This window comes from Sorex araneus, chromosome X (genome assembly GCF_027595985.1).
Source record: "Sorex araneus isolate mSorAra2 chromosome X, mSorAra2.pri, whole genome shotgun sequence".
NCBI classification, from domain to species: Eukaryota; Metazoa; Chordata; class Mammalia; order Eulipotyphla; family Soricidae; genus Sorex; species Sorex araneus.
The window spans coordinates 362,976,836-363,002,942 of NC_073313.1; the positions used below are offsets into that span (position 1 = coordinate 362,976,836).

A 26,107-nucleotide genomic window follows, 5' to 3' on the forward strand; every position below is an offset into this window, starting at 1 on the left:
TGCTTTTCACAGGGATGTGTCTTGCTCACCCTATGCTCACTCCCAGTCTTAGAGATAAGAGGGTGTTCCAAGAGGCAGGAACAGAGCAGAGATGCTGCTGGGCTGAACCAGGGCTGCTCACTCAAGCCCTGACTCTAGCCACCTGGGGACCAGCATTCCTCCCACCTTGGGGATTAGAGACTTGTTGCTGGGTTGGTGCCTGCGGGGGCTGGGGTGGGCTTGGGCAACTCTTCCTCGGGCAGCCGTGGCCGAGAAAGGACAGGACAAGCTCCTGTGTGGCACAAAAGACAGTGAGAGCTTCAAACTGGACCACCCGAGACTACAAAAGCATGGGCCTTTATTAAAAATTTCCAAATCCATGTGTGTAGACCCCAGGCCCCCAGGTGTCATGACTGTGCCTTGGGTTACCATTGCGACCAGGTATTATCTCATGGCAGCCGCAGGTGGCTGAGGCAGTGAGTGGGCGAGGAACAAGGCTGAGGGGCTGGGGCCGAGCACCTGCACAGCAGGCCTAGGTCCCCGGCGCTCCCAGAATCCCCTCTCTGTCTGCCGCTACTACCAAGGTGGTGATGAGCACAGGGAAGAAAAATAGCATCAAAGAAATGAGGATCCAGAAGCGCCACCATTTTTTCCTTTTAGAAGGACTGTTCTTCTCGGTGAAGAAGTAGGGGTATTTCTGTGGAGGAAAAAGGGTCAGGGGTTAGGGTCACCAGGAACCATCGTCTACCGTCTGGGTCAGCTGGGCAGCTGGCTCAGTTCCCATCCAGAGAGAGAAGTCCTGGCCTGTCCACAGTGTTTGTCCAGCCCAGGAGTGGATGGGGGTGTCGGTTACAGACCCCCGAGCAGAAAGGCCCCGAAGAGGTGGCATGCATATTTTCTCTGCATTCCTTCTTCCCTCCCCACTGCTCTCTGATTTTCTCTAGCCATCCATGCTAGGAGCTGGAGGGCCTGTCGCTGTTCAGAACTGCCACATCACAGAGGGGGGAGACTGAGTCAGCATCAAAGAGGGGAGGGGACATAGAAGAGAGACTAAAGAGGTGTCTGTCTGGGTTGGGGACAGTTGCCTTGGGAGGGTCACACTGGGCTTGGAAGGGCTGAGGACATGCTCCAGAGGCAGGGGCAGGGGATGGGTCCCCAGGAGGAGGAGCAGGGAGTAGTGTCAGCACAGAGAGCAACCGTCATGGATCCCTAAGAGGGGCAGTTACAGGAGCACAGGGCCTGGCCCAGGATACAGAAGGCGGCGACCCTCAGGGCTCCCCTACAGGCTGCAGGGACCAGGGAAGGGTTTCAAGCAGCCTTGCCAGGACTGGAGCATCTCCAGTTAGGCTGTGCCAGGGGGTCTGGCAGCCACTGCGGGATGGACGGAGGGACAGAGAGGGGAGGGTGGGAAGACCAGTTAGGGGCTTGTCAGTGGTCCAGGCCTGCAAGGGCCTGCACAGACAGTGGGAGGACGGAGAAGGAGCCCCCAGGCCCCAGATCAGACCCTGAGGTCTGATTGCCCTTTGCCTCCCCTGCCCCACCTAGGGGGTTTCTTGGCCTGGGGCAGCTCCTCCCACAGGTACAGAGCACAGGGTGGTGGGATCCTGCAGGGTGCTGGAGCCTGGTACCACCCAGAGCTCACTCCCTGCCTCCCTGAGGGCCTCTCCCCACCTCCCTGGGACCTGATTTTTCTCCTTCCCTCACACCTACATGACCAGCCTGAGGACCTGAGTAATGTCCATGCAGTGCGGAAAGGACAGATCTGAAGGGTGGGCAGTGACTGAAGGGGCACGAATATAGAGTCTCCAAACAGAACATATATAGAATATAGAGTCTCCAAACAGAAGCTTTCTGCCTCCAGGGGGCTGGGGACCACCCCCACCCCCACCCCCAGACATCTTTTCTACCAGTCAGGTAAGACATTTACTCACAGAAGAGGGGCATAAGATTCTGTTCTCATTAAATATGAAGTCATGGGAGGTGGACTTGCTGCCCACAGGCTCCAGCTGGAGAGAGAAAAGGACAGTTTGATTTTCTGTGAAGCTGGGAGAGTCCTGCCCAAGGAAAGTAGCTCACACCATACCTTCTTTACAAGGTGGGGGTGAGGGGTGTGAAACAGACAGAGACCAGAGCCAGGGCAGATACTAGCAGTCTAGGCTGGAGCAGGACCTGACTTCTGCCTCCCAGAGTGCTAGGTTAGCAGCTGAATGGGAGTCAGGTAGGATCCCTGGCTCTGTGCCATGGATGCACCCAGGAATATGAGGCCCAGGTTACACTGACGACCCCCAGGCCCTCTATACATGTATACAAAGAAGCTTCATTTCCAATCTTCCCACCTGCATAACTGTGACCATAAATACTGTACTTTCAATTTTATGGAGAAATGAAAATTATATTTACTAGCTTCTTGAAGTATGTGATTAGTCCTAAACCAAGTCTTAGTTAACTGAATCCACAGCATATTGAAAGGATCATATCCAGTGGGATTAATCCAGAGAGGTAAGAATGGTTCAATATATACAAATTAGTTAGTGAAATATACCAGCAAAGATAAATATCATGTGACCATATCAATTGATGCAAAGAAAGCTTTTGACAAAATTCATCATACATTCATGGTTTTAAGTTAAATAGGAATAGAGGGACAACCCGCTGTACAATCCCACATGGCCCCCTGAGCACTGTCAGGAGGACTTCCAATTTGCCTTCCTTTTGCTTCTATTTCTCTCCTAATTGCTGATAAGACTTCCAAAATTATACTGAGTAATAGTAAAGGAAAAGCCCATCGTTGCTTTGTGCGAATCTCAGGAAGAAGGCCTTCAGTTTTTCACCACTGAGTATGGTTTTGGCTGTGGGTTTATTTTTTTTGGTTTTTGTTTTTGAGGTGTTTTTTTTTTTTTGTAAATGTCTGTCACTATATTGAAACACATCTTTCTATCCCTATTTTTATTTTTTATTAAACTTTTCTTGTTTGGGGCCACACTCGGTGACATTCAGGGGTTTACCATGAACATTCTTTAGAGCAATTGGGATTCAGAGAGGTTAATATTTCTTATGCCTAATACTTTCACTCTGCTCTAAATACCTCCCATCTTGTAATCCGCTTCCCTGACTACACAGACATAGACCTTGTCAGCTCCTGACTCCCAGACACTTCCCAGGAAGACACAGAAAGATGCTCTGCCAGCTAAAGGCCAATCCTAGCCTGTGATCGTGCTTTCTCTCATCATACAGCCTTTTCCACTGTTCCCTAGTTACACTGGAGGAGTAAAAGCATAGGGCACCCAAAGCCACCATCCATTTAAAATTTTAATTTCAGCTGTATCATCCCATTCCAAATTTTTTAATTCCTGGACATCACTGATAAACCAGGAGTAGCACATCACATTGGAAGGGATAAAAAAGTAGAAGGCAACCAATCTCGATTAGCAAAATATAAAACACAAAGCTTAACCTGTGACAACATGTGAGTAATCTCTTATACAAGGGCTTGATAGCACCATGGTAAGATACAACAGTCTTCACATATTTTCCTCTAAGGAAGCACTTTTTTGGTCATTTTTAGCAAATTATTTAATATAAGCAATATAAAATAAATTATTCAGAGCCTGCTACAGGGGCAGATTTGATAGGTGGTTGGGAAATTTGGAAATAATGGTGGTGGAAAGGAGTAATAATAGTGAGATAGGTGTTGGAATACTGAATATTGAATGTAACAAATTATTATGAACATCTTTAGAAAATAAAAAATATTTTTTTTAATCCTCCAGACAACAGATGAAGATGGAGTAAAGACCTCAAAATAAATTAACAGCAGACAAGACAACTCTGGGATGAGTTCAAGAGGAACAACATAATGCTCATCGTGGTCCCAGAAGACCAAAGGAAATTCTGATGTAGAAGCAACAGTTAAAGAAACCATTACTGAAAAGTCTCCAGAGACTTTGAATGTGAAGAACTCATGTACCCAAATTCAAATTACACAAAAGGTACCAGGTAAAAGAAACTCAAATAAAAGAACTTCAAGATACATCTTGATCAGAATAACTAAAGCAGCAAAATCCGCAAAGGAAACCACATACAAAGGTGGCGGGATGGGGTGGGGTGATGGGAGGGATACTGGGAACATTGTTGGTAGAGAATGGGCACTGGTGGGGAGGGATGGGTACTCGATCATTGTATGACTGAAACGTAAGCATGAAAGTTTGTAAGTCTGTAACTGCACCTCATGGTTATTCATTAAAAATTAATTAATTTAAAAAAATTTCAAAGGTGGGGTTAAGGAAAATGCCTGCCCAGAGATAGGCTGGGGAGGAGGTTGGCAGGATAGAACCTGGGGACATTGGTTGTGGGAAATATACACTGGTGGAGGGATGGGTGTTGGAACGTTGTATCACTGAAACCCAACTGTGAACAATCTCACAATGATTCAATTTTTAAAAAAATTATATATATGGAAAAATGTTCTATATCTTCAGGGAAATTCAAATCACAACAATAAAGAGAGACCCCCCCCTCACACCACACTGGCACAAATCATAAAGAGCAAACACCAGTTTGGCGTGAATGTGAGGGAGATAACAGTTATTCTAACCAGATTTCCATTAGCAGAGCAGTTACTGCAGGATAGGCTGGTTGGGTGCAACCTTGTTAGTGCAGGAGCCCAGGAACCGAGTGTTGCAGAAGAAGCTGATGATAACGTGGGTTTGATGAGCCCATCAGTCTCTCCCTTGCTACCCCTTCCTTGCCCTCGGGGCACAGCCTGCTCTGATAGCTCTTGACCTTCACAGATCCTCCTCTTAACCTGATGCACCTTCCAGACACCATTGCCAGCACTGCTGAGAACACTAACAAAGAGCCATTGGCACTCACGGGCTGCTCTTGTCAAGGTGCTCTAACGTCCTCTCTAATCTACCTTCAGTCCCTATCACCTGACTGCAGTCTGTTCAAGGACACCAATGGCTGGCATATTACAGATCCAATGGTCTCTTCTGCCTGCATCTTGCTCACCATTTTGGCAGCCTTTGTCAAAGTTTATGCCTCCCTCTGGAAACACTCAGTTCTCTTAGGTCTCTGGACAAGATAATCTTTTAACTTGCCTCACTTATCTGCCACCAGTGTCAAAAATGAAAACTGCACCAAGTCGTGCTGGTCCTTTACTTTTCTATCAGTTCTTCCTGGGAGCAATTAGTTGACCCTATGACTTGGAATATCACCTTTACATTATGTCTCCCACATGTTTTTTTATCTATCCATTCTAAATCAACTCTCTGAGCTCCAGATTAATATATTTAAATTTTTTTCTTGATGGGAGGATGGTGCCACCAACAAGTCAACCTGTACCTATGGGGTGATTTCATCAGCAGCTTGATGGTGTCTTCAGGCTTCCTGATACCCCCAAATTGCCGCTGTGCCTTTGGCCAGACCCCAACAATCTGGGACCAAGTTTACCAAGAAATTAAACAGTCAAAAGTTAGGTATGTGGGAGCCACACCCACAAACCACCTCCGGCTCAGCTATACAAGCTCATTTATTGGCCTTATTTCAGAGAGCTATAGATAAATCTTGAAAGAGATTAAAAGCCACAGTTAATTTTGAACCCAAGCATGGCTGAATAGACTGGGGTAAATGGGAGGAGGGCAGGTTGGCCTGGCGGCCCACCCAAGCAGTGTCCCCAGTAGCCACTTGCTTCCATAAACCAAAACCACCGCCATACCCCCGGCCTGGCTCCACCATCCCAGGACAGACCTCACCAAGATATAATCTGCTATAGCAGGCACCTCTCTCCCCCACTCTCCTTCCCTTCCTCCCTCCTTCCTCCCTCCCTTCTTCCTCCTTTCCTTCCTTTTGGACATCATTGTTTGCAATATAGATACTGAGTTTGTTCTTTTACCTACTTTCAGCATGCAGTTCTTATCATCAGGGATCATTTTCAACTATCATTGCCATGACACTGAACTTTTTAATTTTCCCAAATTAAAGATAGCACTGGCAAAGACAGTCTTTTATCCTCTTTCATTTTTTACATTTGGGTCATGGACATGGGGTCCTGTTCAGTGGATTACTCATGGATCATATGTCATAAGAATCCAGTGGATTCATTTGGCGCCATTAGGATCATCTGTGTGATCCTATTTAATGGAGCAGTCTACTTTGCCAAGACAAGATCTAGAGGGATCCCCTTACCTAAAATCTGGAATCAGCCTCTTCTCTGATCACCCTGAGTCTGATCCTTCAGAAGCTGGCATTCCAACACCAGCTCATATTTGCGGCTTGCCGGCTTCAACTTCTGCATTGAAATCACCCCACTGTCAAGTTGCAGACTCGGCCAAGACTCTGACTGATGCTCATACTATTAATACTGCTGGTACCACTTAAAGGAAGAAACTAAAAGCAGGAAGAACCCAGAAGTGATATCTTCAACAGAGACAACAAAAAAATATCTATGGTGGCTTCAGGCTTGACCCCAAAAGAATCTGTAAGTGTGTCCAGATGTATCTCCCTAATGACTGGGACTTTCTTGATATATTCCAGAGAGTTTTGGATAGGCACCATCAATGCCCATGAGGGGAAAATGTAGAAAAGAAGCATAATTCTATACCAAAAAAAATCTAGACAAAAGAGGGCCGTCTGGTTCCTGCTGGCATGGCAGCAACATTTGCACATGGCTGACCCAGGTTTGATTCCTCCGTCCCTCTCGGAGAGCCCAGCAAGCTACCGAGAGTATCCCGCCCGCACGGCAAAGCCAGGCAAGCTACCCATGGCGCATTTGATATGCCAAAAACAGTAACAAGAAGTCTCACAATGGAGACATTACTGGTGCCCACTTGAACAAATGGATGAGCAATGGGATGGCAGTGATACAGTGATACAGGATCATCTAGGCTTTAAAATGCAGTTGGTTCCAAGATTTTCAGGGGTTCTGTGCTGAGGATATGGTACTTCAGGTTCTTGCTCAAGTTCTGCACAGACATGGCTGGTTTTTCAGTAATGAGTAGCCAGCCATAAAGGGTAGAGGTGAGGCACAGGCCAGATATCCTTGTGCCCCGGAGCATGTTCATTTTATTAGGTTCCCTTCCCTCTCAGGAAAGACTGAACAGAGGGCAGCCTTGAGAATTAGACTGTGTGGCTCTTTGTGAGGTTCAAAGAAACCACAATGAAGAACGTATTGGGGGACTAATGGGTGATACTGTTAATTATTGTATAAGGAGCTATCTCCATCTTAGGCCAGTTTTCTGAGTTCAGTCATTCTTGTTAATTCTGTAGATGCTTAGACTTAATTTGTACAGATGGCCAGAGAGAGATCATTTGCTCACAGTCACACAGCAAGAAGTGGAACTAATGTTTTCATCTTGTCAGTTCAATTCTAGTCAGCCCTCTCCCTCATTTAGGTCATCACTAAATGAAAAGAATGTCAGGTCAGAGAAGGTGTGTGCCCTTTTGAGCCTTGCCCAGGGAGAAAAGAAGCTCTGTCACCCAGGATGATGGTCAGTGCCGAAATAGAACCCACCCCTGGTAGAGGGTCCCTCTGACACAGGCACTCACCATGTTGTTCCAGAGCGCGATGGCCATCTCATTATGAGTGAGTGATGAGAAGTGGAAACAGTCAGAAGCAAAGTACTGGGAGTCAGTATACCCTTCCTGTGAGCAAAAGCATGGGGGTTATCTTCCTGTGAAAAGAGGTCTCTCCAAAACCCCTGCAGGTGTTCTTCATCCTTTGAGTTCGACAGCCAACTGGCTTGAAAACTGCCAAACTCCCTGGTTATACACTGCTTTTAAAATTGAGCCTCCATGAGATACACAGTTACGATGCTGTTCATGAATGTTCCAACACTCATCCCTGCAGCAGAGTACATCTCCCACCACCAATGTCCCCAGTTTCCTTCCCACCTCCACCCCACCCTCACCCCCTGTATGGCAGACACTTTGCTGCTCTCTCACTCTTTCTCTCTCTCTCCTCTCTGTCTCTTTTTCTCTCTCCCCTCTTCCTCCCTCCCCTCCCTTTCTTTGGGCATTAGGGTTTGCAATACAGATGCTGAGCAGTTACTGTGTTTGTTCTTTAATCTACTTTCAGCACGCATACTGCTTTTTAAAAAAAAAACATACTGAAATGTCTTGGCCCGAGCCTCTGCTCAAACACGTACACTTTTTCCTTCAACGTTTCAGCCTGTCCTGACAGCTGGAAGTATTTTAGGTGTTTCTTCCAGTTTTTCCCAATCCACCCAGAAAATAGCACAGTGATGTTCTCTGGATTAAGTGGGTTTTGATTTCCTCTTCTTTCTCAGGATTTTGAAGCTCCAGTAACATCCAAAACATGAAGGGAGAGAAAAATTGCAAACTCTGGGAAACCCCTCAGAGCAGCACTGGTCACAAAACCCAAGAAGGAACGACATGACCTCTATGGGGTCCACACAAGGTCTCTAGAATAAAACTGAACGTACACTGTTGTAGGGGAAAGTGGATTCTCGAAAGAACGGCTGTACAATCATCACAAAGTCTTCCCGCTTTTGAAACTGTGTCATGGAGGCAAGGTTGAAGATCTCGGTCTGAGGGTGGAGAAACAGACAGCTGAACCCTGAACCTGCTGACGAGGCAGCAGGATGGCTCTGGCCTTGCTCCGTGGGGTGAGCAGTGGCATGCCACCTCTTTTACGTCAAAGAGATTTCATGGGGTACCCCCAAAGGCAGCAGGCATAGTGGTAGCCCAAAGTCCCTGGAAACCAGGACCAAAGGTCTCCCTTCTCACTGAGCAAAGAGATGAATTAGAACAGGGAGCCCCAGTTCAGTGGGGGAACAGCAGGGCACCAGTTTCCCACATCTCTGTGGCAGAGCAGGTGTGGCCATGAGAATTAGATTCACTGTGCATGGCCAGGACTGATAAACTGGATTGTACATCTCAAAAAGTTAATACACTGCCCCCCACCCTCCACTCCCCCGGGAGAGTGGAAGCAGTTCTGAACCCGTGAGCTGTAACTCAGGGTTTGGGTTCAGTGCCCAGCAAATGGGAGAAGATGGAGGGGAAGTATCAGTGAGGAAGAGGAGTCAGGGGAAGCTGCCCGGAGAGTAAGGGGTCAGGTCCTGTGTGTGCTCTCCACAGAGTGCAGAGGGCTGGAAGAGGGGAGTCAGGGAGGGGGCTAAGAGAGCTGAGCTCTGTGAAGCTAATGAGGGCAGGGCTGAGTCTCAGGCTGTCCAGGAGGGAGGGTGTTCCCCTTCCTTCTCTGGGTGCTCACCTATTCATGAACTGTCAGATGGGATTCTCCCAGCATTCCCTCTAACATATCTCTGCTCCTCCCTTCTGGGCCTGGTGTTGATATCACCAATTAGTATCAGGACTAGTACCTGACTTTAGGAAGCTCCCTCACTCTCAGTGAAACCTCGCTGCACACAGGATTTCAGAACCCCTGTCAGGGGTAAGGAAGGCTGCCCAGTCTGGGATGCAGGGTTTACCTGAAATTTCTGATTGAATTCTTTCAGTCCTTTGGCCACTGGGGAGTTCGCAGAGTTTTGGAAGCAAGGGCAGTCGGTCCTGTGAGAGGAGAAAAACATGGAGAGCACTTCCAGGGAGACAAGTTCCACACCCCAATCCGGGAAGTGATTAACACAGGGACCCCACAACCAGCCATGCCGAATCCCAGAGCCAGCTCCCAGAAGCTGAAATTCAAGACTACAGTGTTCAGGGAATACTTGTGGAAGTGTTGACAGCTGGTGATGGGAAGGATACGGGGGCAGGAGCTAAGGTTGGGGGAAGAGGGTTATGACGGCCTATCTGCTTCTTCTCAGGGTTCCCAGCACACTTTCCTTAGGATATGCCCTCAGAGCTTTAAAGTTGGAAATCTCTTAGGAAGCTAGGGAGCAGCAAAAACCTTGAGGTTCCCTACAAAATAGGAGCAAGACCTGCAGACTTTGGAAAAGACATTCACATCCTTCAATCACTGGCCTCCCCATGGAGCCGGAAGTGGGGGAAAGTTACTATCAAGAACGGGAACAGGTGGTGGCTGGAGTGATAGCACAGAGGGTAGGGCATTTGCATGTGGCCAACCCAGGTTCCATTCCCAGCATCCCACATGGTCCCCTAAGCACTGCCAGGAGTAATTCCTGAGTGCAGAGCCAGGACTATTCCTCTGCGTCGCTGGGTGTGACCCAAAAAGAAAAAAAAGAATGGGAACAGGGAGAGATAGTATTAGTGCACTTGCTTTGCATGCAGTCAACCCAGGTTCAATCCCAGGTATCCCATATTGTCCCCTATGCACTGCTAGGAGTAATTCTAAGTGCAGAGCCAGGAGTAACCCCTGAGCATTATCAGGTGTCCCCCCTACACCTCAAAAAAATGGAACCAGCAAATCCACTGCAGCCCAGAGGCAACAGTGCCCGGAACTCTGAGAGATCTTGTTGCCTCAGAAGTTAGCAGCTTCCCACCAGAGTCACCCCCTCCCTGCACGTGTTCCAGCTCCCAGAGCTTTCTCAGCCTGCACATCAGGTCCTTAGTTCTGAGCCCACAATCCCAGAGAGTTCCCACCCCGTGATAAAAGCTTTTTTGGGGAGCCTGCCCAGTCACATGGGCTTTCCCAATACCTTGCCCTACCTTTCAAGGTGAGTCATGTGAGGCCCAGAGATGTCATGTGTAGGGTGCAAGAGACCACAGCGCCTAACCACAGGAGTCAGGACCTGCTTCTGGATGCAACTGTCTGGACAGCCCAGGTCTGAGCTCCTGCTCAAACACCTACTCGCTGCAAAGCATTTGGAAGGCTGGACCATGATAAAGTGCTTTCATTGAAAACATATGTTCTGGCTCTCACTTTACTAAATAAAACAGTGTCGGGCTGGAGCGATAGCACAGTGGGGAGGGCATTTGCCTTGCATGCGGCCGACCTGAGTTCGATCCCCAGCATCCCATATGGTCCCTTGAGCACCACCAGGGGTAATTCCTGAGTGCAGAGCCAGGAGTAACCCCTGTCTGTGCATTGCCAGGTGTGACCCAAAAAGCAAAAAAATAAAATAAAATAAAATAAAATAAAGTAAATAAAACAGTGTCTCAGAAAAAACAACATGACTTATACTCATGAATTAAACAGAGCCATTGCTCAAGTGGAGTCCAAGCCCCTGGTTGATGGCCTGACTGACAGGGTCGTAACTGCTGGTGCCCAGTCAGGTGAGTCATCTACTTACTGAGGTGCCATGAGGTGGGCACACTTCCCTCCTTGATTCTGGTACAATGGTACCACTTGCATGATCTCCACCAGATTGATGAAAACCCTCGGAAGCTGTGGGGAGCAAAGTGAGCGTAACCCATGGGAAGTTAGAGAAAGGGACTGATGATGACGGAAAGTTGCCCGGGGTTCAACTACAATCCACCTTCCCCTTTCCCAGTCTTACCCATGATATTCAGGACACTGAGACACAAGGATATGCCTTCTCCAGAGTCTCTATGTTTGAGCCCCTGGCCACAATCCAGGCCAGCTGTCTCCTTGGGCCTCTCCTAGCCACCTAACAGTGAGGTCTTACCCAATTGGTATTAGTGGCCCAATTATACCTGGGGAGTCACCTCAGAGAAAGGCCACACAGTCTCTCGCCTGCCCCCCAAGTAGCTGCTCATAGTGGGACTCAGGTTCAATATGATTCTCACTGAACCCTCCTTGCACTGAGACCCCAACGGGGCTACCCCCAGCAGGCAAATAGATTCAGGAACATGTGCCCTGAGAATGTTCTTCTGTTTATTTTTACCTTATGGAAGAAGATGTCTATGGTCTCAGTTATGTGCTCAACAAGGCCCTCAGTCATATTTTTACCCTGTGGAGTAAGAAAGCATTCTAAGCATCTGGGCTCCCCCGTGAGATGAGGACAAGAGTGGTCCAGTGCTCAACACAGGAGGGGATTGGGATCTGGAAATGGGCTGAGTGGCTATAGAAGAGTCTGGGGGTACTGGGTAGGCTTGAACTCAGTCCTTCCTGGCTGCTGGGACACAGTCTTTTGTACATCGTAACCCCTGATTCCCTCAGAGACACTCCTGCTTCTTGGCACTTCATATTCAAAAGTAGAGCCCAACAGAGCTGAAGCACTCAACCCATCACTAATACCAGCTCTCTCCAATGTGGTGGAGCCCCAGGAAGCTAACTCTCATTCCTCTGGGTTTTGGATCAAGCCAGTTTTGGTGGCCAGACCTTTGTTCCTCCTCTACCCTCCTAACTCGCAACCCTGGTGACTCAGCTATAGTTGACTTCATTTCCTTGACCTATCATTTAACTATTGGCTGGCTTCTTTTGCTAAAATGGGGCTTGTGTGAATCCTTGCGTGACCTCTACAGCCTTTTCACAAAAAGATACTCTCATCAACCTAGTGATTCACACACGACGCAGGCTTTTCGTGGCTACTCCAGTCAGACTCCACTTTACCCCAGTGCACAACGGCATTAAAATGCATATGGATTTAGGTCACTTAATGCCCTAAAGTCTGGGCAATAGAGGAGGGAACAGGCACAAGAGGATTGGAGGAGCAAGCCCCTGAGTGAGGAGGGGATTTCTCAAGTACTTGGGGATTGGACTCATCTCTCTCAGAGCTGAGGTGAGAAATGCTTTTTTTCCCCTAAGACTGCCAAGCACCCCCCACTTTGCCCTCTGAGTCAGGTCAGCTATATTCCTCCGACACATAAAATACAGATTGTTCCCAACTTAGGGAATAAGACATATATAAGTCACAATTTATCATAGTTTGCAAATCTGGACCTATTTCTCTGGGGAAACAGCATTAGAAGCAGGCTTCTCAGCCAGGCATCCAAAGTGGGTTAATGTGGTATGTCCCTGAGGGCAGCAGATGCACCTTGGAAACTACTTTATATTATCCAACTTCAATGATGACAATGTTTGGCCTCTCCATAACACCCCACTTAAAAATTAAATAAAAATACATATCAAGGGGGTGGGGCACCCACTGACACCTAAGGATAGTATTTGTCTGCATAGGAAGCCAACTTCTTAAAGACAGGTGCCCCTGACATTCTGATGCCAGCATTCCTGTCTCCCTTGCCTTAGTGAGACTCCCATGTGGGAGGCCAGGGCCCTGGCATGGGTAGGACAGAGGTTAGATACTCCCTCTCAGTGCCCGGTGGGTCACTCAGGGGCCTACCTGATGAATACAGAAATCACACAAGTCATTGATCCCAATGAAGATTGTGATCAGCTTCCAGTCTGTTTCTATATTGATTTCCTAAGGGACAGAAAACCAAACTTTAGACTCAGGTGCAAAGGACACACAAAGGCCAGAGAGTCCTCCAGAGACTTCCTCCCGCTATGCCAGCCTGGAGGATGGATGTCCATGGTGCCAGGACAAAGACGTCTACAGGAGAGAGTGTGGGGAGTGACTGGGCATGTGTATCTGCCTCTGCTCACCTTGGACAATGATTTTTTTTACCTCAAACTATCTAAGAAAGTTATAGTCATTAAATGAAGTAATATATTATACTATTTGATATAATCTAAAGTTGTACAAAGGAGCTAAGGGCAAAGGTCACTTTATGAAATGAAGACCTCCAAGCTGCTTCTTGCCAGAGTCCTTTGCGTCTGAGTGCAGGGAGGGGGATCGGAGGTGATGTAGGCAGGCAGGCAGATCGGGAAGGCCTCTTCCCAGGTGATGGCAGTCAATTTCCTGGGAAGGAATAGACTCTGAAGTTGCAAAGGACAACCTTGCAGATAATCAGGAACTAAGGCCTGATAAGACCCTCACTGGCACCAGCAATGAACCTTGAGGAGGCTGGACCCCCCTCCAACATGAGCTCCAGCAGAAACAAAAGGCCAGCAAAGGAATTTCAAAGAAGACCATCACCACTCCCAACTCTACCCCCTTGACAACTTCCTTAGCAATGGACTTTTACCTAGGTAGAAGCTCCACATAGGGTAGGTTGAAGAAATCCTATAAAAGCTACCTCGACCAAAGGAAGGGCACACATATGTTGCCTGAGCACACATGCTGCTTTGTGTCCAAGTGGCCCAGTGTTGAGTTTTCATTCGTTTCAACTCAACATATGATACAATACATAAGAAGTGAAAAACAGAATGGTGGACTGTGGCAAAGACAGGCCCACCGTGCAGGGCGGGCACAGGCAGGACGCAGTGGTGGCATTCAGTGGATGAGGAGTGACCTCCCCAGGCTCTTCCAGGACAATGGGCGAAGGATGGGTGATGGGCAGACTCCCCAGTGCGTCTGATCTCTCCCTTCATGGCGCAGTCATAGTCGTCCTTACTGCCGGCCGTAGTCTCAGTCATCATAGTTCCATCATCCTGTCTCTTTGCGGACCTCAAAGTCTCCAAAGTCTCAGTTTTCCTCCTCGTTTTGTCTTCTCTTCGTTGCTACGCTCTCTTTCTGTTGTGCTCTGTTTCTATGTGTGCTGTTAGGCTCTTTTGTGCTCTGTCTTCTGTCCGTGCCATTGTGCTGTCTCCCGTCAGTGCTACTGTCTTCTCCTTCAGTCTCTGTCTCTTTCTTTGTCTCTGTCTCTGTCTCTCTCTCTCTGTGTCTGTCTCATGGTCTCTAGTCTGCTGCTATTGTCTTCTCCTGTCTTCTTCTGACCTTCTATCCTTCTGATCTGACTTTGGTGATCTCGTAACCCTCTGAGGACTTAACTATCTGACTTTCTTCACCTTTGGACCTTTGCCACTTACCAACTTCTCCTGACCCCGTCAGCCCCTTACAGTTCGTGCCAACCTTGTAATCTCTGGCCTCTCCCAACCTTCTAATCTCATAACTTCATAACTACACTATCTGACTTTCTTCACCTTCCCACCACGGAGACTGACCTAACTTCTTCGACTGACTGATCCAACTATAACTATATGACTTCTGTGAACTTCTAATCTCGTAACTTCACTATCTGACTTCCACGACCTGTAACCTTCTGATGACTGACTCTCTGACTTCTGACTCTCTGACTCTGGTAACCTCCTGACTTCTGTGACATTCTAACCACAGAGAATGACTACCTCAGCCCCTTATAGCATAGTTTATATAGGAATCATGTAGGTATACAAAGGTGGGGTTGAACAAAGAGAGGTAAGGCCACTCCTCCAGGAGATCAACTCAAGGACAAAATCTCATCTAAAGAGATTACTCCAGATTACTAGGAGATCCACTCAAAGGTAGGATTCCATCCAGGGTGCGCTGCTTTCTTCTTTCCTCAGCTAGTAATCCACTTAAATGGCTATAGTAAATTTACTTCTAATATTTCCCGCAATGTCATTTTGTATGAGCACAATAAAAGCTTAAAGTTTGATTCTTCCTGAGGACATCTCACTATATATTCCACACCACAGTCCTCAGACCAGGTTAGTCTTCCCAACCCCAGTAGGGTCCTTATTCAGTTACCTCTTTTGGGTCATGACAGAGTTTGTCCATAACTGTGCTCTTAACTTATAGTTAAGTATTATGGTGCTTGGCCTGGCCCATTTCGATGCCAGGGTAGCTCACAGCTTGCTCTGGGTCCATCAGTCCCTCGTCGGGACCCTGCTCTTGGAGTGCTAGAAACTAAGGGCAACTGAGGCTTAAGTCAAGTAAATACAGATGCCCAGGAGTAAATATTATTTTGGAGTCAATTAACTCCCATGCTACATAGCATGTAATCAATTGTCTTCGTGTGTCTATAAAAAAAAGGACACTGCTAAATAAACCAATAAACCATACAAATGACATAACAGAAAGAGAAAAGCAATATAGGATTATTAGTTGTGCCTCAGTTGTTCTGCTGTAGGAGTGGATCAATAAACCTTAAGCTCCTTGCAGGAGCAGCAAAGTGTTATCCAACAGCCGAGCACATGTGTCGCCCAAGCATGTGGGTCGCCCACATCTCCCCTCCTGAGATGTGTACATTCATTCTTTTGTGTCTAATGCTTGTGTGTGTGTGTAGGAGTTCTCTCTGCCCTTGGAAAAGCCTGGGTTCTCTCTTGAGAGCGTTACTCTCCACTCTCTCCCACTTTCTCTTCCTCCTTCCCTTAAAAACCTCCAAATAAATCTGCTTTACGTCACTGCTTGTCTACTCCTGAAATTCTTTTTTGCAAGGTGAGACAAGAACCCAGAAACCTGGGTCCCAGGTGGAAATGGCAGATGGGGGAAAGTGACTATCTTTCTCCTCCCCACTTCAGATAAGTCACCAGTGGGACCCACTGACATCAGAGGGAGAGCCCTGCATTGACTGAGGAGGAATAGGGAGACCCGGCTTCAGATCACCCAAACCAGATCCCACAGAAGCTGGACTCCAAGGCTTGTGTGAACCAGAGAGCTTGTAAAGTGCTGGTGAGAAGTTTAGAGGGGCCAAGTGAGCAGAAAGGAGGAAGGATGGAGGAAGAGGCTAGTTGACCAGCCGTGGCTTATCTAACAGGGTCTGGAAAGCCAGCTCTTGGGGAAAGTGTAAAACACGTGAGGCCAAGGGCAAAGACCCTGTCACCATCCTGCTCCTCCTCCCCCTCACTCAGTGGTCACTGGACAGATCCTGATCAAGGCAGAGCCAGGAGGGTGCCAGGCACCAAGCCCTGGGTTAGCTCTCATTTGTCTAAACCAGAAGTAGAGCCAGAAGAGGTGCTGAAGGGGATCTTTAGAGGCCCATCTGTGGACCCCTGTACTTTTCAGAGGAAGCCTGGTACCCTGTACTCACAGGAGCAGTTTCCAGTTTTTTCAGCAAGTCTCTGGCCTGAGTCGGCAAGTCCCTGGGCAGGGGCAAGAGAAAGGAACATTAGAGTTGGCTCAAAAGCAAGAGAACAAGTGGGAGGATTTACAACTGAGAAAGAGGACTAAGAAGAGATGTTTGGTAATTCCTTCTGAATATATGGGAATCACTTAGGTTTTTTCTTAATATTTTTATTTGATTAAAGAACTCACTTTGAAAGTAATTGATAATTAAGTTTTAGGCATTTACTATTTCAATACCAATCCCACCACCAGGTGGTTCAACTCCTATAGAAAGTGTTTAGGTTTCTAAGAAATTTCAACCTAGTTCTAATCAAAACCCTGTCAGGTCTGTGGGTCCCATGGTTCAGACTCCCAATCTGTAACCAACTACCCCTGTCCATAGACATTGGGTCAGAAGTGCTAGACCTTCCCATTAGAGAGCATTTGAATTGAAAGCTGAGCCTGCTAAATGCTTAACTAGAGTTTTGCTTTAAGTGTGTTAGAATCAAGAGCCTAAATCATCCTTCCGCTTTCTTCTTTCCAGACTGACTCTTCCCTCCTCTGCCTCAATGCCCTCTCTTCCCTTTGCCTTAGGTTCTTTGTCCTCTAGAGTTAGTTCAGATCTCTGCACTTTCCCCCACCACTGTCCTGCTTGTCAACAAAGCAAGATGCAGGGGAGGCAAACGCAGACATGGCAGTTCTCCCTTCACTCCCATATGTCTGCTGTAAATCTGGAAGTGACCCTCCTGGGCACAAGAAATGAATGTGCATAGAATATGGTGCCTAGACTACAGCAACCATCCCAAAATAAACAAGGGGGAGAGCAAACTAAGAAGCTTCTGTAAAAACAATCCATGGAATGGGGACAGTATTTGCAAGCTGCATTTCTGATAAGGGCTTAATATCAAAAACATAAAGAACTCATAAGACCCAACAGCAAAATAGAACCAAATAGAAGAATGGATAGAGGCTGAATATGCATTCCCCAGGGAAGGTTTGGGAATGGCCAACAGGTACATGAAGAAAGGCTTGCCAACTCTGGCATCATGGAAATGCTTAATGAAACCATTATCTGCTATCCCAGCACAACTGTGAGGATAAAGATTCCTTTGCCGGTGAGTATGGAAAGACAAGATCTTAGGGGACGGGAAAGTAGAACTGAATGTCACCACACGGTGGAATCGGCTCCAGGAAATTAACCGCTGGGTTATATAATAATAATGATTCCAGTAGCAGTCGTGGTAATTACTGAATGAATGTTGTTATCATGGCTGCAATAAGCTCTTATTTTCTTGCAGAAAAATAAGTTTCTCCTTCTTATGCCATCTGGAACAGAACGCTTTCCATGACTCAGATGTTGTCATTGTGTGTGTGTGTGTGTGTGTGTGTGTGTGTGTGTGTGGCCTAAACACAGGAGAGTTGTGGTTTTGCTTCCCTGCTGGGCATGCAGGAGGCCTAGAGTGCAGCAGTTACCCAGACGCTGTGCAGGGAATCAGTGAACTGACAGGCATTTCAGCTTGGTTCACCAGGGTGGTCAGCAATAGAAATCCAGGCAAAAGCAAAACACATCTGTATGCTGTTTCAGAGGATGACATCTAGCTCCCTAGTGGCAAAATACTGCCTTTTCCGGAGTCCAGAACAGGAGGTTCCAAAGCCTGGAAGGGAGCGGGATGAGCTTGCACAAGGGTAGGTGTTCACTTGCTCAGGCTCTGACATCTCCATTCCTGGACACTGTACTTGACCTGAGCCTCAGCTTGGGTGGGCCTAGGTCAGTAGGAAAGCAGCAGGGACTGGGATAACACACTTGTCATTGACCTTCCACACCCCTCCTACTGCCGTGAAGAGGTGGGATCAGCATGGGGCCAGAGCACAGTTTTGAGTTCACCCTTGCAATCCTGGCTTCTGTGGTTTGGATCAGAGATTCAGGACCCAGGAAACTTTTTAGCCTTCCCTGTCCTCTTGTTGGTTCTCTCTCCAGGGCTTAAGAGTTGCAGAAGCTAACTCATGGCAGGGGTCAGCTCAGGGCCAGGCAAGCTGGAAGTCTCCATGCACACCCACCCAGGGCCAGGGTGGGGTAGAGGCTCCCCACTCCTGTATCTTACCATGATCTCAGTCTTTCCCCGACCAATAATCCCTCCTTCAGCACCCTCAGCTACCCTCGTCCCTTCCCTACGTGGACTCACCGGGCTCTGGCATCAGCACGTGCTACATTCAGCCCTGCCAGCTGTCCCGATGTACCCTGAGAGAACCCTCGAATCCAAGGGTTGAACTTGCGCAGAATGTCTTTTGGGAGGAAGGAAACAGGAATTCAGGTAGGAGGGCAGGGCCAGGAGGGCACACAGACTGATATGAGTTTCCCTAGACAGTGACATCTGTCCGTGCATGTGACCTCTATTCCCTCATAGGGGAAGATCCCAGCCACCAAGAGGGGTTAGCCTAGCCCTAGTGATGGGGCAGGTCCATGTGCCTACTTACTGGGCAGTGTGATATGCTTCCGCAGATTCTGATCCCCACCGATGCTGAAGAAAGACAAAGCATCTGTGTTAAAATCCCTCCAGTCTGCTGCTCCACGTGCTGCCATATTGCTGACATAACTGGATCCCCCTTCCTGTCTGGTCATTCCTATCACCCTTAGGAACAATCTGAGCCTCAGGAACTCTGTGGACCCAGTATTTCCTCAAAACGAGTGTGAAGGACAAACCCACCATTTATGTCTCTGGATGGCACCACAACAGAAAATGACTGAAGACCCTTACCTCCAGGAGAGGCCCCTCCAGGTTGTGATTCGGCTCCCATTGGCACGGTTGGCTCCCAAGCCTGTCTGTAAAGACAAAGACACATTTGCAGACCTGAGCTCCAGCTCACTGCACGAGGAGCCCCCTTTCCCTCCTAGCAGCTGGGTTTATCTTTTCTGAGAGGGCACAGTCCTTCCTGCAGCCACCTCAGTCACCTGAGCATTCCTGACTCGTGTCTCCTCCACACATCACCCAGTCCTGGAAGGCCAAGGTGCCTGCTTCTCACCCTTGTGTCTGTGCTGCCATGTGCCAGCTTCCTGGCTGGGTCTTTCCTCTCCACACAGACAATGCTCTGACGTCCACACTGACACCTGCCGTCTCCCGCATCTGCTCCCTTGGCTGTCCAGAGTTTCCCGGGATTCCTTTTGCTTTACACCTCTCAGACTGAGCTCACAGGGGGTTTCCCTGATAGCTTGGGTCAAAGCCAAACCTTTCCACTAACATTCTGAGCTCAACATTATCTGGTCCCCAGTGATCCTCCTTTGTCTACTGCCCTTTAGTTCCACACGCTCTGATCCCTAACTACCAACTAAATTTTTTGATAGACACTGAACTTTCTTCTTTCAGGCCAGATGTAAAAGTCTCTAATACCTTCTGTGAGATCATAGTCAGTTTCCACCACCTCCACAACACTTCCTCTAAAATTCCTGTTAAAAAAAGTAAAGGCTTACTCCTCAATCCTGTGTTCTTTCTTGTATACCTACTTCCTCTCTTTCTCCCCACTCATTACTTTTTTTTCTTTCTTTTTGGGTCACACCCAGCGATGCTCAGGGGTTACTCCTGGCTTTGCACTCAGGAATTACTCCTGGCAGTGCTTGGGGGACCATATGTGATGCCAGGGATCGAACCCATGTTGGCCGTATGCAAGGCAAACGCCCTACCCGCTGTGCTATCGCTCCAGCCCCTCTCCACTCATTGCTTTCTAAGAAAGTTTCAATAAAAACAATCTTGCTTCACCAAAGTCGCACTTTAGCACTGTCATCCTGTTGTTCATAGATTTGCTCGAGAGGGCATCAGTAATGTCTCCATTGTGAGACTTTTTGTTACCTTTTTTTGCATATCAAATATGCCACAGGTAGCTTGTTAGGCTCTGCCATGCGGGCAGGATACACTCGGTAGCTTGCCAGACTCTCTCCGAGAGGGATGGATGAATCGAACCCGGGTCAGCCAATGCAAGGCAAATGCCCTACCCACTGTGCTATTGCTCCAGCTTCACCAAAGTAAATAAATAAATAAAATAGTCCTCCCAAACTTATGAGAAAGTAACATGTACTCATATGTATAAAAAAAAAAAAAGAAAGTTTTTTTTCTGCTTAGTTTTTAGAGGGTCACATCCAGGGATTCTCAGAGGTCACTTCTGGCTCTGTGTTCAGGGATCACTCCTGGGGGCGCTTGGGAGACCATATGATCCCATGTGGTACCTGGGATCAAACCGAGGTTGCCATATGCAAGACAAGGGTGATAGTCACTTTACTATCACTCTGGCCCATAAAAAAAATTTAAATAATCTACCTCTAACTTAATTCTCCAAACTCCCCTCAACCACAACCACCCAGGTTATTGAGAAATGTCCATTACTCATATAGATGCATCACCGGAGTTAATTAACAGGAGTCTGGCTTCCAACTTCACACACAAATTAAATACATTCTTGAGGATGATAAGGAGGAGCACAGGTGAGCATGAGAATCCCAGCACAGTTGCCTCCCTTTGGGGACCCAGCCAAGACTTCTAGTCCAGGACAGCAGTTGAGAGTGAGTGAGTGCCCGGTGCATCCATGCCCATCAGAGACCCAGACGGAGCTGCCGGCCCATGGCAGTGCTGCCAGTCCAGGAGGCTGGGGAGGAGTCTCAGGGGAGCAAGTCAAAGCACACGCCCTGGGGGGAGAAGCCAGAGCGCAACCCCAGTCTCACCCTTCAGACTGGAGAGCACCAGGGGCAGTTTTCAAAAATGGCATCAACATTGTCAACAAGGTGACAAAAGGGAAGAAAAATCTTCTCAACACAGACCGTTTTAATCTATCTGAAATAAACTTTGCATCCTCTCAATGTTTAAGGATCCAACAAAGACATTTGAACAGAGACTCAGTGAACATGGAGCTTGATGGGGGGAAAAAAAGAAAGAACTAGGTCAGAGAGATAGTGCAGCTGGTAGGGCATTTGCCTCGCATGGAGCCACCCCTGGTTTGATCCCTAGCATCCTTTCTGGTTCCACAATCTCGCCAGGAGTAATTCCTGAGAACAAAGCCAGCAGTAACCCCTGAGCATTGCAAGGTGTGACCCAAAAACCTAAAATAAAATGAAACAGCAAACTTATTTAAATAGACATTAAAGAACTATAGAATACGGCAGCATCGGCAGCTTTCTGGATGAAAGGAAAATAAAAATAGAATCTTGAGATACAGGAAGCAGATCCAGCAACTAAGTAGACACAATAGGAAAGAGATTGATGGGGGAAATGAAGAGAATATTACATCTATTATTGACAATACTAGAGAGAACCACATCAGAATCCTGGATTCTTTTACAGAATCCTGGAAAAGAAAGGAATAATTTCTAGTTGAAGGAATAATAGTTTCAAATTTCCCAGTATGAAGGAGGAGATGGGAGCACTGATCCAAGAAGCCCAAAGAGTGCCAATCAAAGTAAATTTAAGTGGAATAACACCAAGACATGTTGTAATCAAAAGTACAAGAACCAATGAGAGAGATAGACTTCTTAAAACAGCAAGAGAAAAAGAGACTTCAAATACAAGGGGTATAAGGTTTATATCAGAGTTCTCTAATGAAACTCTACAAGCAAAAGAGAATGGAGTGATATAAGAAAGTATTGAATGAAAAGGACCTTCAGCCAAAAATCCTCTACCCAGCAAGGTTATCACTCAGTACTGAAATAGGAATAAAAACATTTTCAGACTAACAGCAGCTGTTTGGTCAAGCAGCATCTAAACCAGCTCTGTTGGGGATACTGAATAGCCTCATATGAAATGCAAATATCAGGGGCTGGAGTGATAGCACAGCGGGTAGGGCATTTGCCTAGCACGTAGCCGACCCGGGTTCGAATCCCAGCATCCCATATGGTCCCTTGAGCACCGCCAGGGATAATTCCTGAGTGCATGAGCCAGGAATGACTCCTGTGCATTGCCAGGTGTGACCCAAAAAGCAAAAAAAAAAAAAAAAGAAATGCAAATATCAAATGGCACAAACAAAACTCCTCATAGATATATGACAACAAAATCCTCCATAGCAATGATTTCTCTAACAGTCAAAAGACTAAACCCTTCCATAAAAGATACAAAATGCAGGGCTTAAAGAGACATTACAGGTGATAAATCACATGTCTTGCATGCAGCCTATAAAGGCTCATTACCCAGCACTAAATATCACTCTGAGCACTATCAAGAGTGATCCCTGTGCACTGAACCAAAATTCACCCTGAGAACAGATGGATGTGGAAAAACAAAATTACCCAAGGCACAGAATGGCAAGATGAATCAGGAAATAGAATCCAACCTTCTGTTGCTTACAATTGACACACTTAAACTCTTAAACAATAGGCACAGCTCAGAATGTAAGGTTGGAAAACAATCATAACAATCACAACAAACTGAAGGAGAAAGAAAAAACATTTTTTTTAAAGCCAGGATAGGCACTTATATCAGACCAAACAACGTCAAGCCATAAAAAATATTAAGAGATAGGGATAGACATTGCACTGATTATGGCATCAGTAGAACAAAGAGACTTAATTCCTAATCTATCTGTATGAAACTGTGGGGTAAGGAAAGTTTCTGCTTTCCTCTCAGGGATGTAGAGAGTGTCTTACCCACAGGAAACCTACACTCTTGGGCAATGCCATTCACAGAGTAAAACATGGGTAGGCTCTCCCTCTGCCCTTAGGAGCCTCCCTTCCCTAGGTGGACAGGCACTGGGCAATAGGTGGGTTGACTCCGAGTGAAGGTGGGGGAGAGTGTAATCCTAGATACAGGTGGGCAACCTGAGCTGAGGGCTGTGCACAACCAGGAACAGCGGGGAAGGGGCACTGGTGTCTCTGGGTTGGAGGGAAGGGGAACGAGGAGAGGTTTGAGGGACCTGGGAAAGGGCTTACTAGGTTTTACTAGGTTGGGGATGCGTTTTCTAGGTTTTGTGGCTGCTGGCCTACGTTTCAGTGTCTCACAGTGACAACTCAGAGCCAGTAGGAACAAAAAAAATGACTGCACTGGGCTGGGTGGGTGGATCCCCCTCAAGTCCCCCAGTACTCACCGTGATCCAGTCACCCAAGGCGGCCACCACTTTGATATCTGATGGTCGAAGCTTGTGGGCTAATGCAAACAGACACAAAGATGGGTGTTTAAGAGAGATCTGTGAGCATGGCATACCAGGAATCTGGGATTTGGTTTGAGTCCTACAGGCCCCCAGTGCACTCTTTTTCTAGTCTCAGGTTTAAGAGCCCACGTGCCTCTTCTATTCAGTCAGAGAAACCAAGATACAAATACTCTGCACCTCCTGCTTATTTTCATCTTGAGAAGACTCCATTCCAATCAAAAGTTCTAAATCCAGAGCTCCTAAGAATAGGCATCTAGGATATCATTCTGTTGATGTACCTGCTTTGGGACTAAGGTCTGGAGTGAGTGTGCCTGAGACGTGGGGCTGGAGAGGGCTTTGTGGAGAGCACCCCTGCCCTGCATATGGGAACTGCCCCTCTGGATTCCAGCCAGTTTCCCATGATGGGGACCTAGGAGCTAGGTCTGTATTCTCAAAAACCAGGCAAGGTTCCCTGGGCACTCAAGTGTGTCTAGCATCTGCCACTCATGGATGTAGGCCCTTAATTAGAAGGAAGCATGTGTTGACTCACCTGATAATGGGATCTCCTTGGAATGCGTGACATCACAAGGGAAGTCACTACCCCAGTCCTAAATGAACAGGAAGACAGAGAGAACCCAGCAGTTCGAGTGGGAAGGTTAACCATGGCCAAGGTCACCTGACTAAGGACTGTTGGAAGGAAGTTGGACTCTCCACTGTGGGGGATCTTCAAGGGGAAGACCTGCTATAGAATGGATTAGGGGCTGTCAGAAAAAAGAAATAAGTCATGTCCCCATGCCATTCTGCATGAAGCATAGCATGTGTGGAGCCCATATGCACCCACATGGTTTTCTCTAATGCTATCCTATCTCCCCTACCTTTATTCCAGATTATTTACCTTGTGAATGGAGTCAAAAGACTCAGAAAAAGAGGGAAAATAAAGTGAGGCCACATAGCAGACAGTAATCTCCCAAAGGGCCACATAGCTGTGATGCAACAGAAAATCAGTTTTCTTGCATGTCTGAGGTCTTGACTTCCAGCCCCAGGATGAAATAAACATATAAATATCCAAAGGACCACAGATCTGGATGCCTAATACAAGATTGTATCACTTGTATCACTTGTCATCCTGTTGATCTGCAATTTGCTTGAGCAAGCACCAATAACATCTCCATACAAGATTATAAATGAATTTTATCTTTGTTCATTAGCTTCAAGCTAATGAAAGGAATCAAACAATGAATTAAAACTTTTGGGGAAAGACAAAAAACCTTATATGCAATGCCAAGAATACCTGATTTCTTCATTTTTTATGTGTATGTCTATTTGCATACTTGATTCTGGAATTTATAAGTAAATGTCTAAACTTGGACACCTTGAGTCAAATTCCCTTAACTGTGGAACACAGTACCATTTTCCAGAAGCCAATGTTGTTGGGAAAACAGAGGGCATAGAAATACCCAGAACCAGCATGGTTCTGAGGATGTGGAGGAAGCAGTGAGAGAGCATCCCCTCCAGAGTCCACATATCACACCCCCAGGAGATCTCCAGAGACCAGCCCCTTGCCAAGAGAGCCCACAGCGGTACTGACTCTATAGCAGTGGGGCTGATGGGGCCTCTAGAAGCCCATGTCTTCTACTTGTCCAGAAGGTGGCAAAGATCAGGCTCATGAGAAACTCCTCTCTGGAGGGAGCAAAAATGAAACTCCTTTAAAAAATTATTGCTTGATCCAAGGTCATTTTGTTAATTCCAAGGGATGGCTCAATTCATCACACAGATGGATTCCTCCTCTGCTGTGGACATTCTACTGAATTAGGAACATGCTTGCCTGTGCTGACCAACATGCAGGAACACACAAGATAACAAAACTCTTGAGCCAAGAAGGCTTTGAAGATCTCAGAATCCCAGGGAACCCTAGGAGAGCACTCACCAGGCAGGTGAGCAGACATAGGCTGAAAGCTGAACTTGCTCTTCTGTCAGAAGACACAGGGTGCTGAATGCCCATGAAAGCCTGGGGTCTTGGTAAATACAGATTTGGTGGGACTGAGAGCGGGAGCCTATATCCCACATTTCTAAAGCTCCCCGTTAATGGGAACTTTGCCAGCCTTGTGACTACTTTCAGTAAATTATGACAACACCCAACCAGTTTCTCATTTAGGCTGAGGTCTTAACTCTTCTATAGAAGAAGCAAAGAAAAGAAAAAGCTAATATCAATGAGATCTTTGCTACCAGAAGAGCCCAGGAGGCAGTCTAGCCCTTACTTTCTTTCCAGTGTCCATGTGGTACTTAGCAAAGCAACACCTTTATTTACAAATCAATAAAATAATAAATGTTAAGACGCAGCAACGAAAAATCCTGGCCAGCAGGCACTGCAAGCCAGAGAATGCTCC

At 47.0% G+C, this 26,107-nt stretch overlaps 1 protein-coding gene across 1 annotated transcript; it reads right to left on the minus strand.

The window, feature by feature from the left end:
• Window positions 1-511: 511 nt before the first annotated feature.
• LOC129399931 (phospholipase B1, membrane-associated-like) lies at window positions 512-25,722 on the minus strand. The gene is made up of 13 exons (XM_055121360.1): window positions 25,648-25,722; window positions 24,271-24,328; window positions 23,679-23,737; window positions 19,379-19,443; window positions 19,098-19,141; window positions 18,806-18,905; window positions 16,609-16,660; window positions 13,098-13,178; window positions 11,700-11,765; window positions 11,145-11,239; window positions 9,426-9,504; window positions 7,525-7,620; window positions 512-676 (listed from the first exon to the last, which is right to left on the minus strand). The coding sequence occupies exons 1-13, from the start codon at window positions 25,720-25,722 to the stop codon at window positions 512-514; spliced, it is 1,035 nt and encodes a 344-aa protein (XP_054977335.1).
• Between the last annotated feature and the right edge of the window lie 385 nt (window positions 25,723-26,107).

Excerpts from the sequence above, each read along its gene's own strand:
- LOC129399931 (XM_055121360.1), bottom strand. The coding sequence starts at position 25,722 with ATGGGCATTCAGCACCCTGTGTCTTCTGACAGAAGAGCAAGTTCAGCT. Across the intron at positions 24,329-25,647 it reads TATGTCTGCTCACCTGCCTG|GACTGGGGTAGTGACTTCCC; the intron begins GTGAGTGCTCTC and ends CTGTTCATTTAG. Across the intron at positions 11,766-13,097 it reads GTGATTTCTGTATTCATCAG|GGTAAAAATATGACTGAGGG; the intron begins GTAGGCCCCTGA and ends CTTACTCCACAG.